This window comes from Microtus ochrogaster, unplaced genomic scaffold, assembly GCF_000317375.1.
Source record: "Microtus ochrogaster isolate Prairie Vole_2 unplaced genomic scaffold, MicOch1.0 UNK62, whole genome shotgun sequence".
In the NCBI taxonomy this organism is placed as follows: domain Eukaryota; kingdom Metazoa; phylum Chordata; class Mammalia; order Rodentia; family Cricetidae; genus Microtus; species Microtus ochrogaster.
Window position 1 is genome coordinate 1,669,350 of NW_004949160.1, and position 16,275 is coordinate 1,685,624.

General features: G+C 52.3%; 1 protein-coding gene across 1 annotated transcript in view; it reads right to left on the bottom strand.

The window, feature by feature from the left end:
* Positions 1–1,234: 1,234 nt before the first annotated feature.
* Positions 1,235–16,275, bottom strand: part of Sfxn5 (sideroflexin 5) — a 116,896-nt gene continuing 101,855 nt past the window's right edge. Inside the window, exon 14 of the mRNA XM_005369836.2 lies at positions 1,235–3,943. Within this exon, the coding sequence (XP_005369893.1) occupies positions 3,866–3,943 (78 nt within the window). The 3' untranslated portion in view covers positions 1,235–3,865. The remainder of the gene's footprint in view (positions 3,944–16,275) is intronic.

A 16,275-nucleotide genomic window follows, 5' to 3' on the forward strand; every position in this document is an offset into this window, starting at 1 on the left:
GGAAGTGCCTGCAACAGCCACTGGCCGCGCTGGGGCTGAGCCAGCGCCTGCCTACCACACGCTTTCTGCCCACCTCAGCATCTCTCTTCAGGGCTGGAGCATGCTCAGTGACCCCAAAGAAGCAGGCAAGCCTCCTCCTGGAGACTTCTAGGGGGCAGTCAGCTCTATCAGGAGGTGACAGTCCTGATTCTGGGGAGTCCTAATTAGGGTCATTATTGTGATGAAACTATGGCCAAAAGCAAATTGGGAAGAAAGGATTCACGTCACTTATTCTCCCATATAAAGATCCCTCACTGAAAGAAGCCAGGACAGGAACTCAAACAGTATGGGAGCCTAGAGGCAGGAACTGATGCAGATGTCATGGAGGGATGCTGCTTACCAGCTTGCTCCTCATGGCTTGCTCAGTCTGCTTTCTTATAGTACCCAGGACCACCAGCCTAGGGATGGCTGCACCCACAATGGACTGGGCCCTCCTGCAGCAATCACCAATTAAGAAAATACCCTACAACCCAATCTTATGGGGGCACTGTCTCAATTAAGGTCCCCTCCTCTCATCACTATAACTGTGTCAAGCTGTAACATAAGAATTGGTCAACCCATGGGGGACAGGGACAGAGGTCCAGGGCTACAGTCGTATACACGGAAAACACACCTGCACTTGGCGCAGATCCCTCACAGGTCTCCAGGCCTTAGGCAGGCCAGGGTGGTCCCCTTTCCTTCATCCCTAGTTTCCTGGGTCCACACAGCACAAGAATCTACTGAAACAGTAAATGTGTTCCGATTCCTTAAGGTAAGTTAAGGTAAGTCTCCCTAGTGGCCATTTGGCCACTGGGCTTCTTTTGTGATTCCTTCTTTTTTATGTATGTGTGTGTGGGGGGGGGGGACAGAGGCTGGGGGCTCACATGCTACGGCATGTGTGTGGCCATCAGGCGACAACTTCCAGGAATCTGTTCTCTCCTACCCCCATGGGTTCTGAGGATTAAACTCAGTGGCTCAGGCTTACAGGGCAATCTTTTTTTCCTGAGCCAATCCGAGCTGGTCCTCTCCCGTGGTCTCCACACACCAGCTTCCTGTCCTCACAGGGTCCTCCTCCTTGCCTCTCCCCTTTCTGAGCCTTTCCTGAACTCTGGGCCTGTACTTTCCTTTGGGGGCATTTCCACGAAGTTCCCAGGCTGCCTTCACCTGCTCCTTGTGTTCCTTCATTCCTCCCCTCTCACCGTCCTATAATTCACAAGGCCACGCCCGTGTGTTTTAAATCCATGTTTATTGCCCACAGCTCATTAGTATGGCATAAATCACATAAATTGAGAAATTTTCTGAGGTTAAAAAGACAGTCTGAAATCCGTAGGTATGCTGAGGCACATATGTTGGGGCCTCACCCATACCTGCCCGAGGTTGGAAGCCTTACCATGGTTCTGCCCACCCCCCACACATACTGGCTCTTCTCCTCCATCCCCCCCACCCTTCCCCAGGCCAGGGGCTTCAGACAGACAATGTCCACAATCAGGAAGTGAGACAGAGTGAAGATGTTCCGGTTTGGCGGCCATCTTGGCATCATAGACTTTTGGTTTCCACACTCTCAAATTGCTTTCCAGAAATGGAAGAGCAACCTTGGAGCCTTAGGGAATGTTTAAAGTAGCCAGAGGAGAGGTGGTCAGGAATGTCAGGGCTGGAGAGCCTGTTGGAGATACACCCTGACAGTTGGCAAAAGAAAATCCATAGAGAGTTCATCTGTGCGCCTTTCCCCCTTGGCTTGTTTCCTGTAGCCTCGGCAGATCGGGGCATTTGCAGTCACAGAAAGCTTCCCGCATGGAGTTTATGAAGTCAGAACAGGGTTTAGCAGCATGCCTCAAGACCCTCAGTCACCATCACACAGAACGACAAGGACCTTTTCCCACTGCTCCAAAGGAGCAGCCCCCTCCTCTCACCTGGGCTTGTATTCAGGAGTGTGATAGAAATCACCTCCACACACAAGGCGAACTGATGAGGGATGCTGAGGCCGTGCAGTGACAGCCAGTACAAAGGGAGCTGGAGGAGGCCCTAGTCTGTGGGGCTTCTGGAGGAGGCGGGGCTAGATGAGGGCAGTTTTGGTCCCAAGATAAACTGTGTAAGGACAAGGCTCTAGGACAAGTGCAGGCAGGGAGAGTTGGGAATGAACTTTTCAAAAGAGGCTCCGCACAGATCTGGTCCCTAGTCAAAGTCTGGAGACCATGGTGCCAATGCCCATGGCAGATGTAACTGCAGCTACACTCGCCTTAAGATTCTGGCAGGCAATCTGTGGCCTTGTCCCTTCTGTCCTGTGCCAGCCTTTTACTACAACCATACATGGTCACCTTCGGCTTGACCCCCTCCTGAGTCACCATGGGGTGGCTCCAGGGTCACAATTCAGGGCTCCCATTCTAGTGGTGACCTCACTAGATGAGGGCTGTGTGAAGACCGTGTATCTCCTTTCTGTGGATCTTTTGGACCAGGAGTCACCCTACCCACCCGCACCCAGACCCTGCCTCCCCGCTTCTTCTAAGGCCTCCAATGAGATGGGATCAGGAGCCATCAGCATCTACAGCACAGAGAGGTGGCCTGTGGAGTGGCACCTCACGCTTGCCTTGGGCATCCGTACCACCTCCTCCACAGCCAAGAGGTGTTTGGCACAAGTCAAGGTCTTCCAGGACATGGGATCACATACAGAAGGGCAAAATCCTCCTATGAGGCCAAGTGCTGGCCATTTCCAAAGGGGCCTGGTGCATATGCAGACCGGAATCCGCCGCAGAGACATACTTGGAATGTGCAGCATCTGAGTGAAGCAGGCCGAGAGGAGTCAAAGGCCTAGTGGGAACCCCGATTCGGTCGTTTGCTTCCAGGCAGGGGATGGAAGCTCAGAGATGCGGGTGGCTTGTCCACTGGTTGCCACAGAGCCCGCCAGTGCCAGAGCTACCTCTCAGGCAGCTGCCAGAGGTAAGGCCTTGTACCCTCAAGCAGGAGGCTCCCCTCTGCGGGAAGGTGTGAGATGGGACGAACAGGGTCAGTGGCTACAGACTGCGCCGCAGTGGGCTCAGCCTTCCTCTGTCCCAGTTTACAACTTTAGCTACTCTTGGAAAAGAACCTTCCCCAGAGAGCCCAGACAGGCTCCTCTTCCTGTTCACACAGAACAATGTTCGTTCGCGGGGCTCCCTGTCTAGAGCTGGAGAGCTCTCAGGGGCCTGGGCTCACTGATTTCCATTCCACTGTGGCGTGGACAGGAGTTGGCAACATTCAGAGGCCCCTGCTCCCGAAATCTTCCAGAGGTCTCTCAGGCTCCCTTAGCAAGTGAGTCAGTTCCTGAGGACCTTAAGGGATCATGGCTACTCCATGCTGTGGGGTGCAAACCACCTCCCCTCCCTTCTCTAACTCAGGGCCCATCAAGCCATTACACATTTCCCTTCCATCAATCCAAACCAGATCCCAGGCCCCTCTGGCTCCCTCCACCTGTCCACCTGTCCACTTGCTGCTTCTGGTCAGCTGCAACCAAGGCTCAGACTTGCTTCTAATAAAAAAATTAAAATTAAAACCAAAAAAAAAAAACCCCAACATATAAAAGGATTCTAATTCTACCCCGGGAGCACTCTACAGTTCCTCAGCTCAGACGGAACTGAGCTGAGCGGAGTCTGTCCACCCCATGTAAGGCCCAGGGACGCACTTGATTCTTGTGTAGGAAATGTGTCAGAATTGCTCTCCTATATGTTAGAATGGGAATGGGTAGTCTCCCTTCTGCTGGAGGGTGACTGCTCCCCAGGCAGCCCCTCCCTGCAGAGACAGCTCATGAGACTTCTTCCCCGCCCCGAACATCCGGCCTGGACAGTGTTGTGTTTCCAGGCCGGCTGATCTTCACTCATAGCCCCTTATTGTACACCACAGTCCGGCTGCTTGTAGCCCGGGCTATCTCAGGCTCCAACTGGGAGGTTTCAATCTGAGGAGAGAAAGAGAAAAGTAAAGAAGTTGGGGGGTGCGCAGGAAGAGAAGTGCACTGGATCTAAGGATTGCCCTGGTACCCACAGTTCTGCCCTGTGCATGTCCTCCAGCCCGCATGTCCTAGCGAGGGGTATGCATGCTTCCTCTTACATCACACCCTCCCAACTTAGGGATAAGTTTTTTTCTTGTCTAGATTCTGGGTGTCTCTCATTGCAAATGCCCTTGTTCCCCATACTGCCAGCACATATGAAACTCCCTCCTCTATCTGCCCCCCAAGCCTCTCCCCTGACAGTACCCATTTCACTGCTCTCCTGGACTGAAGGTCTCAGATACACACACACACACACACACACACACACCAACTCAGCACTCAGGGGCCATTACTTCCCGGACACAAGGATGCTTCTAGCCCTGACTGGTAGAAGGCCTGCGTTAGAGGTCTCTGCCCATGTATCTGCCCTTCAACTTGACTACCTCACAGAGATCCTCAAAACCCACTGTCCCTGACTTCAGCCCGACCCTTGCGGTAGCTGACAACAGCTTCCCCCGGGCCCAGTGCCTGCTCAAGTCCACCTCCCCATCTCCCATCGTACAGAGGCCACGCTCCATCTTCTCAGTCACCTCGGCAGCTCACCTGAAGCTTCTCCCTCAGGAGCTGCTGAGCCTGTTCGCTTCAGCAGCTTACTCCACGGTGCACACTAGTGGGGAGCGGCTCTCAGCCTCCCATAATCAAACCCACAGCCTTGCCAGGGTCCACACTCTGCCCCTCCCTCTTGCCCCCTCAGAAGGCAGAAACACGCCCGGCTCCACCTTCCTTCTGCCTCTGCACAGCCTTCTCCTAGATGTCTGTCTCTCCCAACTTTGCTGTCCACTGACTTCTCCCCATGAGTGTCTAATGCCATAGGAACCTTGCATCTGAGGAAACTCCTTTTGCACCGTGGCAGGCTTGCCTGTGGCCTGGTATTTCTTCTCCCCAGCAACCACACTGCTTTAAATTGTCCATTCTGGTTAAGTCCACCTGTCCACTCCCACTGGCTTCAGCCCACAGCAAATCTGGCTCCTGTTCCCATTCTCCTCTATAGAAAGCTCTCTCTGCAAGGTCACTGTCACCCTCATTTGACACCCACTGGACACTTCTTGTGTACTTCAGGCTTGGTCTGGCAGGGCTCTGGTAGCCATCATGTCTGAAGGGAGTCCAGTTGTGGTTCTCCCTGGAGCCACAGGCCAACAGCTGACTACTGACTCCACAAAGATGATGGATGTTTTATGGGCACATAAACTCAACCATTCTGAAAAGGAACTGAGTCTGCTATTTCCCGCTGTCCTAGCCCCAGCTCCATGATATGGGCAATAACACCCTTATCAAATGGCTGTCTGACCAAAGACCCTGGGCCTTCTTCCCTTCCCTTCCCTTCCCTTCCCTTCCCTTCCCTTCCCTTCCCTTCCCTTCCCTTCCCTTCTTTTTTTCCCTTCCCTCCCCCTCCCTTCTCTCCCTTCCCCCTCCCTTCCCTTGAGATCTATCCACTTCAGCCTACTGCCTTCTGAATCTCAGGTCTGATTGACCCTATCCTCACTAAAAAAAAATGGTCCAGTGGCCTGAAACCATGCCCTCGGTCCCCACCAACATATGTACTTCTTTGGGCTCATTAGACAAACGGGGCTGTTCCCTGCCTCACCCCAAGTCTGCCTTGGCTGCCTGTCTGTTAGAGGCATCCTCCCACCCCCAATCTTATTCCCACCGTTTTTCTGCCTTCAGTTTTATAGGCCTCGCTGCACACCATTGCTCATCTAGGCTGGGTAGGACAACCTTTCTGGCTCAAGACACCTGCACTTCTCATATCCAAGTGACATCACAGTGCTGGGGAGCTGACTGCTCACTCATCCTCTGCCTTTCTATGTCAGATCACAAGAGACCCCCAAGGCAGACCTGTGGGTCTTGTTCACTCTGAATTATTAAGGCCTAGCACAGTTCTAGAGTCTCTCTGGATGAATTAATGGGTGGAAAGAAAATGGGCAGCAAACTCCTGGAGACTAGATCCTTCTAGAAACCACAGCGGCCCAGATGTTGGCTTTCAGCTCCACGTTGAGCCAGAAGGGATAGCATGAGGTGAACCAATGAGGGAGGTGCTCTGTTGGGTTGGCATGTGACCCAGGTTGGCATGTGACCCAGGCAAGATCATGGAACTACCAGGCCTTTATGCTGTAGCTCAGTTGAACGTGATCCTAGGAACATGCCATGTAAAGTCATGGAGGCCTTGGGATGTGGCCAGAGGGCAGTACAAACCAGGGAGATTTCGGAGAGTTCAGCCAGGACATTGTAGGTCAAGGTCCAGGCAAGGAGTTTGGTGAGGATTGGAGCTGGTGGGCATGGATGGGAACCTGGAGAAGGGGCACCTATCCTCTGTACTCCCAGATACCCTAACACTCGAGCTAGGCTCAGGACCCAGGACCCGCTCCTGCCCCACCCCTCTCCCCGGAGTCCCCTCCATCCCACCAGCTCCCCTCGTCCCCATGCCGCCACTGACACAATGCGCAGCGCCCACGCTGAAAAATCTAAATGCTTTTGAAAATGTTTAACCTAGTTAGACAAATTAGCAAAAATTTGTGCAAAACAATTTAGGTATTTAAAATATTCAATGTTTTTAAAAAACTGGAAAACTGTTCTTAGCTTTCAGCTGCAAAAACCAACAAAATATAACATCCCAGCAATCTTACCATGAGGTGTAACATAACCCTTCGGGAAAGCTGTTAAACAGCTACCGAGGCATCCTGGGAAATAGCACTTCATTTATTCAAATGCACATATGTCAGGCTTTTGCACCATATGTCATTCCAAGCTATTTACAGTAATAATTAAATCTTAATCAACGTTTAACCTCTGTAAAATGTTTGAAGAATCCTAATCACCCTTCAGACTGCACTAATGAAGGAGAAATATATAAACATAAAAGGAAAATGATGCATAGATACCACACTGGAAAGAACAGTAATTGCAAAATTGTATTTCTTTTAAATATAATCAGTAAATGATGTAAAGTAAGCCAAGGAGTATTTTAAGTTAAGACATCTTGGATGTCAGAGGTGTGAGCAGCTAATTTTGTTCTGCTACCCATAACAGATGTAGCATATTTTATTTTAGTGCCATTATTAGCAGCTCCCCATGCAGCTTTCACTGAAGCACTGAGGCCCACATTAAAATCCTAGAGGCTGCTCACCACCGAGGTGGAGGACCGAGAGGCCCAGGGCCATGGCCTGCAGGGCCCGCTTCCCACAGAACACAGCACCCCCCCACCCCACCCCCCACAAAACTGAGGCCTCTTCATCATTGCACCCAGGCTTCCCTGGGCCCCCAGTGAGCTGAGGACACCAGGTAGAATGGAAACAAGACTCGAGATTAGGGTCTTGGGGACAGAGCGGCGATTCCTGCTCATTTTCATTCAGTGTGGGCACATGTTCACATTAGCCAACTCCACACTCTCATGCTGGGTGAACGGTGATGGACAGGGCCAGCCCACTGCCCTGGAGAAGCTGGAAGTCTAGGGGAGGAGTCAGAAAGAGACAAGCAAAGCACCATGGAAACTGGGGAGGGCCTTGGGGTTACCATGTGTGATGAAGGAACAAGGAAGGGAGGCTTCTCAGATGAGGTAGGCCTGGCAGAGAATGGAGGATCTGGATAAGAGAAGGTAGGCAATACTTGCTCAATTAAGGGGAAGAAACCAGCTGGCCAGCCAGCGTGTGTTGTGGAAAGGAAGGCGAGCAGGGGTGGTCACGGGGATGTAGAGATGTCAGCCTAGGACAGGCAAGACTTCTTAGACTACCTGGAGGTGTCAGTCATCATCTAAGAGAATCAGGGAACTATGGGAGGATTGTGAGCAGGAATGGGCAACCCAGGTTTCAGAAAGGCCTCTCTGGCCATGGCAGGGTCGGGGGATGGGGAGGGAGAGCAAGGGGGCAAGGGAGCCTCCCAGAGGAGCAGCTGTTTGAACCAGAAAGTTCTTAGGTCCTGCCTTCTGATGCTGTCCACGGAGGCAGGAGGAAGAGGGTGCCAAGGAGCCTTTCTGAAGATGACATCTACAGAGTTGATGACCAATTGCACGTGGGGGGGAGAGGGAGGTGTCAAGGATGACTGGGCTGGGCGTGGATGACTCCTAATTCTAGCTCGGGAGCTGCGGTGGTGGTGGAGGTGGTGGTGGTGGTGATACCATTCTCAGAGGCAAGGAATTTGGGAAGGGGGTGGGCTGGCCATGCAGAGGCTGGGGTGCCTGTGGGTCTTCTGGGTGGACCGGCCTGAGCAGCAGATGGGCCCAGAGTTCTGAGCTCTGGGCAAGAGGGAGCTGGATGTGTGTGCACAGCCAGCGCCTCCAGAGTGGGGGAGCTTGCCCGGGAGAGCAGATGGAGGGGAACAGCCACATTCGAGGGGTGGGGAAGGGAATGAGGCGGCCAGCACGAGCAGCTGAACAGTGGCATAGGGTACCCAGACACCTCAAGGCCCTCAGTACCAAGTGAATGATGTCTCACCGTGGTCCCTATGATGGCCTTGCCCCTAGTAGCTAGATTGTGGAACCTCCTCACACCGAGACTTCCCAGTGCCAACTCAGAGCTGACCTTGGGGGCATGTCGTCCTACTTCCTTTCTGAAGCAAGTCAGCCAGCCACCTGTGAGGACCCCTCTCGTTCTCTGGCCATGGCCCGGTCTGGGGCCAATGATCTACCATCTCCAGATCTCATGTGTATGGAGACCACTGAGGGCCTCACCATTGGGCTCAACTGGGGGAAGCCAGGATAAGGACCCCAGCGCCCCCCTATGTCAACAGGCCACCATTTCCTCCTCTTTTCTATAACCAAGTGTACTTGTAATAGGTCACCTTTCTGAGATGAAGGCAGGAAGGCAAGGTTCTCCAAAAGAATTTCTCCAGGCCCTGCCTGGCAGTGTCATCTAAACTTGTGGTCCATAGTAGGATTGGACACTATAGGTTTTCCAGTTACCCTCACCAGCTCCAGGCCCTCCCAACTCCCCAGAGCAAAGGACAAGTGTTGTTCCTTCTCTTGAGGACTCCTCTGCTGCTGGGCAGGACTGAGACATAGCAAGCAATAATTGGCCTTTATATACCACATTGGAAACGGCACAGTGGCCACACTAGCTGGCAGGGTATGGAGGGATGGAGAGATGAAGGCTCAGAGAGGCATAGGTACAGCCAGAGGGACAACAGCATCAGAGCCCCAGGGGGTTGGCCTGAGAAGGCTGGGACTTGGCTATATCCACAAGGCAACTCCCTCAAGCTCCAGGGAGATGGGATAGTGCTGAACAGCCATGGCAAAGAGATCACCCAGCTTCAGGCTGTTGGCTGAGGCAACCAGGAATCTGTGTGTCTAACCTGGTGGGATCCTTCAAGCCCAGGTGGGTAGAGCTGAATGGAGGCTCTCATAGAAAAGTGTCTGGAAAAAGGTACCGAGCCTCTGAGAGCAGGAGCTGCAGGGACCATGAAGGACATGACAGTACTGCTCAGTACATGCTGGCTGGTACTTCTTGCCCCAGAACCTGTGATGCCATGAACATATCCAGCCTGCCATGAATAAACACTACCACTCGGCTTGGCCTGCTTGATCAGCCCCGTCTCCATCCTGCAGACCAAGTTTAAACCATGAAACCCCCCTAAGGAGATGCCCCCAAGTGCAGAGCACTGTGTCCAGTATCTCCCCAAATACCCCAAGGCCTAGCTAGCTCCAGAGCCCTCTTCCCTATAGCTTTCCTTCATGGCCTGGGAAGGGTTAACCTTGAGTTATTTGCAGCCAGACACCCTGTGTTGGGGTGGGGGCCAGGAGTCAGGAATGCACTGGGGGCACCTCTGCCTCCCAGCCTGGGAGCACACACACCTGCAGCCGGCCCAGTGGATAGTTTACATATTTGAACCTGGGGCTAAGGTGCAGAGACATAAACAGGAAACTGGATCCCCCAGACGCGCCCCATTCTCAAGGGCTTTTCCCTACTACAAAGCGCTCCCTCCTCCTGCCTCTGCTGCTATGGCAGGCTTTTCTACCTCCTTTTCAAAGAGAAGGGCAGAGGGGTGGGACATTCAGCCTGACCCTGTGACACAGCCTAAAGCCACTTCCGTGCCTGCCCAGGAGTCTGGGCCTCTGAGGCAGGCAGGTGGCAAAGCACTTGACATAGGTTCCCAAAGCCTGGCTGGTCCACCAGGCAGCCAAATCCCACTTTTCTAACCAAGACTGAGCTGACCTCAGGTTCTGCTCATATACACACTGCACATCGGAGTCTTTGAAGGGCCAGGGTAAACTGGGATACAGGAGTACCTGAGGCCTGAGCTTGGACTCCTTAGTGCCTGGGTTAGGCCTCTGGTACCCATGCCAGCCCCCAACAACCTTCCTAATGGAGGCCACACTCCAGCTAGGCATGGGGGCACATGCCTATCAGCCCAGTACTTGGGAGGTAGAGACGGGAGGATTGAAATCTAGGCTAGCCTGGTCTACATAGCAAGATTCTGTCTTAAACAAAACAAAACCAGACTCCTTGACTGCAGACTCAGCAAAACTACCTCTCAGCCTGTCCCTTCCAGAACCTTATAGGGCACCTGTCAAATATGGTGGAGAAGCTTGGGTGGGCAAAACTTCTACCGAGGGCTGGAGAGATGGCTCAGCGGTTAAGAGCACTGATTGTTCTACCAGAGGACCTGAGTTCAATTCCCAGCAACCACATGGTGGCTTACAACCATCTCTAATAAGATCTGGTGCCAACTTCCGGCCTGCAGGGACACATACAGGCAGAACATTGTATACATAATAAATAATAAAAAAAAACTTCTACAGAGTGAAGAGCATGTCTGGCCTACTCAAGGCCTCTTGGGGCTTTCTCTGGGTTCCTCGGATGCTCTGCTCTTGAGGTATGAGTCTAGGCTATATCCTCCTAGAGGGGTCCCTTGATCTCACCACATCCCAGATGGTGGCCTTAAGCATCCTTGTTTTTATCTTCTTCTTCTTCTTCACATCTCTGGTAAAGACTAAGGCAGGGGAGGGAGACAGATTACAGCTTCCACATCTACACCACAGAGAGCCTCTCAAGATGGCTCAATATTCCAACTCAATCAAACTGAACTAAAGCCCCCCCCCCCAACGTGGGGCTCTTCCCCTGAACTTTGTAGACCCAGCAAGTGCACCAAGCCCATCCTCATTTCAGAACTTTACACTGTTCCTGGGTGCCCTCTGGTGGACTGACCTCAGAGTCTCTCTCCCTGTCTCCTCAGCCTTGAGGACTCAGTTTCCCCACATATACGGTAAGAAAATTTTTCTAGGACAAAGAAGTGGGTGGGAGAGTCTTAGGAGGGGGTAGAAACTCACTTGATGCTATGGAGAAATGACAAGGTCATGACCATCCTGCCCAGCCCTAGTCAACAACTCCTCTTTCAGAGCTGGGCCCTCGCTGCAGTCCAGGCAAGCTCCAACACTTTTTTCTCTTAGTGCTTTTCACTCTGTGGACGTTTTACCCAGCTAAGCCTCCACTCCATCTTGAATCTCTCTAGAAGGTTCTGGGAGGGAGACCTGGGAAGGACAGGTTGGGAGGTGGCTTTCCCGAAGCCTGTCATTGAGATTGTGCGCGTACTGGTGTGTATGCACGTGTGTGGGCCTGTGTGCATGCATGGGTTAGGATGGGGGTGTGGGGAACAGCAATATGACAGGTGGCGTTGGCGTTCCTGGGATCCAAGTGGCTTTGCCATCCCCGTTTGTCCCTCCTGGGGGGTCCTGTGGGCAAATTCCAAGAAAGCAGCGGGCGGGGAGGCGGCAGATTTCTGACAGCAAAAATAGCCTGCTTCGGTGTTCAGTGGGGATTGATTAGAGCAGCAAACGAGAGAAAAACCCCAAACAAACATCTCTAAGCAAAGATGGATGTGAGACTGGCGGGCTAGAGGGACAATACTCTAGGGACAGTGGAAGGTACTGCGGACACAGGAGGGACACAGTGCCTGCTAGGGACAGTGGAAGGTACTGCGGACACAGGAGGGACACAGTGCCTGCTAGGCATTGTTGCCTGTCTTGTTTTAGTCCTGGAAGAACAGAAGAAGCAGGAGGCAACAACCTCAAGGTGAGTCAGAATGTCAGGTGGTGACAGAATTGGCTTCTCAGCCTTACATGGAGGGAGTGAGATGCTCTGTCCTAAGGCTGGAAATGGGGCCACAGCCTACATGTTTGAGGCAGTATAGATCCTGAATAGCGAGAAAAATGTCCCATGGACAGGGCATTCTAAAAGATTCCCAACTCTTCCCTCAAATTTGTTCTCAGAGAAAGGGAGACAGACTGGGGAAGGCAGTGGCTTCTGATGTGTCTCGCTGCCTAGCCAAGCGGGTCCACCAGTGCTACCACTTTCTGCAGGGATGATGAAGGTAGAGAGAGTGGTTCTAGTACCCACAAGAGGAGCACATTCTTACCTGGGGGGGAGGGGGCATCTTTGTTTCTTTTCTCTGAAAACTGTAGAGGGACGAGAAGAGGTGAGGAGTAGGGACTGAGTAGGGACTGAATGTGGCCCTAAGAATTACTTCAGGGTCCCAAGTTGGGAGACTTGCACATAGTGCTGAGGACCAGCAGAGTACTTTAGCCTTCTTCCCATCATGCCTTGGCCCCAGGGGCCGTCTAGAGCTGAGCTGGGGAGCGGTTCGGCTGCTGGGGGATTGGCAGGGCTGATTGACGCCTTTTATTCCAGTTAAGGTGTTCAGCAAAAGCTAGAGACTGGGGAGGAGGCTCCATCTGCTGAGGTGTTATTAAGGCCAAAGGCCAGGGGCCAACAAAAGACAAGCAAACAGGCCCAACGGGAAACAACCTTCTGGCTTGTGAACGTGACTCCTTGCCCCCCGGGAGGCCTCTGCCACGCATCCTTCCAGCCACAGCTTAAACACTAGCCCTCATCCTCTTCTCCAGCCCTGCCTTTGAGTAGCTGGGAGGACAGGGCCCAGTGGACTCCAGGAAAGGCATGCTTCACAGCAGGCTGAGGGCCCTGCCCAGCCTCCTTTTGGCAACATTCAGCTCCCATTCAGAGGGCACACTCACGCTGTGAGAAAGGCAGGCGCCTAAGGATCAGCATGAGACTTGGGGTAGCAAAGCTGCCATCCTTCTGATTCGAGCACCTGCCTCTTAGTTTCACTTCCAGGTTCCCACAGGGCAGAGACTGGAAGAAACTTAGTTCTAATACTTGCCTTTCGACTGAGGTCTTAACTGGGGCCATGCAGGGTTCAAGCTGAGAAAAGCCAACCAGAGGACAGAAGGGAGGCCCAAGGGTGCAGGACAGCCCAGAACAATTTCCCCAGCCACACACACCTAGAGACAGGGCTGAGCCTCAGTTGCCCCCCACCCCACCCCCCACTCGTCCCCAGACAAGCCCCACCTTCTTCTGTGGACACATTTCAACCTCACCAAATCGGCTAATTATTGACAGTTGGTGAAGAGGAGATTTCACTTTTTCCTCCTGTTAAACTGCTCCTAATTAGCTCCCTGTCACCAAGCCGGCGCCCGCCCGCTGCAGTCCCCCGTTCACAGCGCCTCATTAACCTTTCGCTCCTCTCCTGCCGCCTGCCAACAAGATGAGGACAAAACCAGATTGCGGAACAATAGCTCCCGCTCTTACCGCAGCCCCATCCCCGAGCCCCTGAGCTCCCCTGGGAGCAGAGGGGGAGGGGAGAACCTGGATACGGGGAGTCCCAGAGGACTCAAGGAATTAAGGAAGACAGAGGCGAGGGTGAGGGAGGCTTGGCCAGGGCACTGCTTCTTGCTCCCTGGGAGAGCCGAGGTTCATTAAACCGATGGGTTGGATACATTCCCAGGTAGAGGACACCGCTGTCATTGCCCAGGCCAGACTCCGGTGACAGCCAAGCCCACGGACCCAGAGACTGGACTCTGGATGATCCTAAGAGAGTCTAAGACACCAGTGTAGACAGCAGATGTGCAGAAAGATGGAGGTGACCACGTTTGCCTTGTTCAGAGGCCTAATATTCACAATGGGCAGGGCCTGAAAGGCCACCCTAAATCAGGATCTTTTCAACTAGGGAGCCCTCCATAACCTACCCTACCTCAAGAAGCCCTGAAGTGAGTGAGCCACAGCACAGCCCCTGGCTTGACCTCCATCAAAATTCTCATATGACTTTATTTCAGATTTATTTCAGGTTTTTTTTTTTTTTTTTTTTTTGAGACAAGGTTTTATGTAGCCCTGGTTGGCCTCAAACTAGCTATGTAACCTAGGATGAGTGAGTGCTGGGATTACAGGCATGCACCCCCCCCCCTTTCACTTTGTAGCTTCAGAATTCTCACACTGTTCTTTTTTGTGTGGTGTAGGGTTTTTTTTTTTTTTTTTTTGAGACAAGGTTTTATGTAGCCCAAACTGGGTGCAAATTCACTGTGCAGCCAAGGATGGCTTTTTTTTTTTTGGACCCAGAATTCCCCTGTGTGATCATAACTGGCCCACAACTTGCTATGTAGATGAACCTGGCCCTGAATTTGTGGGGATCCCCTCCTTCTGCCTCCCAATAGGAGGGATTACATGTATGAGACACCACACTCAGGAACATTTAGTTACTAACTTAGTTTCAACACCAGAATACCTGCTTCTGAAGATTAGAAGACTGTCCCAGTCACAAGAGAGCAGCTTAGTCTTCATGGGAGACTGTGGGGCATCTTATTCTAGGGACACCACCATCTAGCCAGTGTTCCACTGCACCCTCACCCTCCCCGTCAAAGAGAAGATCCTGTTCTCCCTGTCCAGTCGGTGAGTTGAGGCCCAGCAGGAGGCCAGACCTAGTTCCCATACCCAAGTTCAGAGCTTATACCAGTTCCCTCCTGCTGGCTCCAAGATGCCTCCACCCGGCCTAGTTCTGTGTTAGAAAACAAAGAAGCGGGGCTGGAAAGATGGCTCAGAGGTTAAGAGCATTGCCTGCTCTTCCAGAGGTCCTGAGTTCAATTCCCAGCCCACATGGTGGCTCATAACCATCTGCAATGGGGTCTGGTGCCCTCCTCTGGCCTGTGGGCATACACAGAGACAGAATATTGTATACATAATAAATAAATAAATATTTAAAAAAAAAAAAACAAAGAAGCCCACTGAGGTCCCTGGAGATGTGAGGGTGGATTCCCTAGGAAAGGCAGGAGGTCAGGAGGTCAGTTTTGTTGTGCCGATAGATAAACAGTGGGCAGTCTAGGGCACATACTTGGTTTCCTTCCTTCCTTCCTTCCTTCCTTCCTTCCTTCCTTCCTTCCTTCCTTCCTTCCTTCCTTCTTTTTTCTATCTATCTTTTTTGTTTTGTTTTGGTTTTTTTGAGACAAGGTTTCTCTGTAGCTTTGGAGCCTGTCCTGCGAGGTGTGGTAGACCAGGCTGGCCTCAAACTCACAGAGATCCGCCTGCCTCTGCCGCCCGAGTGCTGGGATTAAAGGTGTGCACCAACACCGCCTGGCCTTGCTTTCTCTTATAGTAGGGTGTGGGCAGGCTGGAGAGGGTAACAGAATCCTGTCTGGGAAAGCAGCCTCTCTTATGACCAACATGGACCTTGGACAACACACTTGACCTTAAGCGGCCTCAGGGCCCTCCTTTGTAAACAGGAAAACTCCCTTTGCTGTTTCTACCCCTAAGCTCCCTCCCAGCTCCTCCTCCCCTGTGCTCACCCTTGGCTCTCCTGAATCCACTCTGTGGGTTCACTCCCTACCTCTGGTGATCTTGATCTTCCTTTCTCCTGCATCTCCTCCTCAGTCCTTTCAATGCACCAAATAAAAGGACAGATACTAGGTACAAGACACTCCAAGACCAAGTTCTCACTACAAAGGAGAGAGGGCAGGGGTAAGAGACAAAGACAGGAGAGAGAGGACAAGGGAGAAGGAGAAAGAACCAAAGGAGAGGGGAAGGGATATTTATCCCAGAGGGACAAAGGACTGCCTCTGGACAGAGAGGAGACAGGCCTGGCCCATAGGCAAACGACAAAGGTAAAGGCAAAAGGGGAAACCCTGTGTTAGGGTGAGGTGTTTAATTTTGATTGGGTGTCTTAATTAGGGCAGTCAAAGGGGGGCTTTTGATAGCTGGACTTTGGTAATCAGCCTCAGGAGGAGGAGGTGGCCAAATAAGGGAATGGACCTTGGTGGCTAGCTTTAGGAATGAAATTTTTTTAAATATTTATTTATTATGTATACAATATTCTGTGTGTATGCCTGCAGGCCAGAAGAGGACAGCAGACCCCATTACAGATGGTTGTGAGCCACCATGTGGTTGCTGGGAATTGAACTCAGGACCTTTGGAAGAGCAAGCAATGCTCTTTAACCTTTGAGCCATCTCTCCAGCCCCCGGGAATGAAAT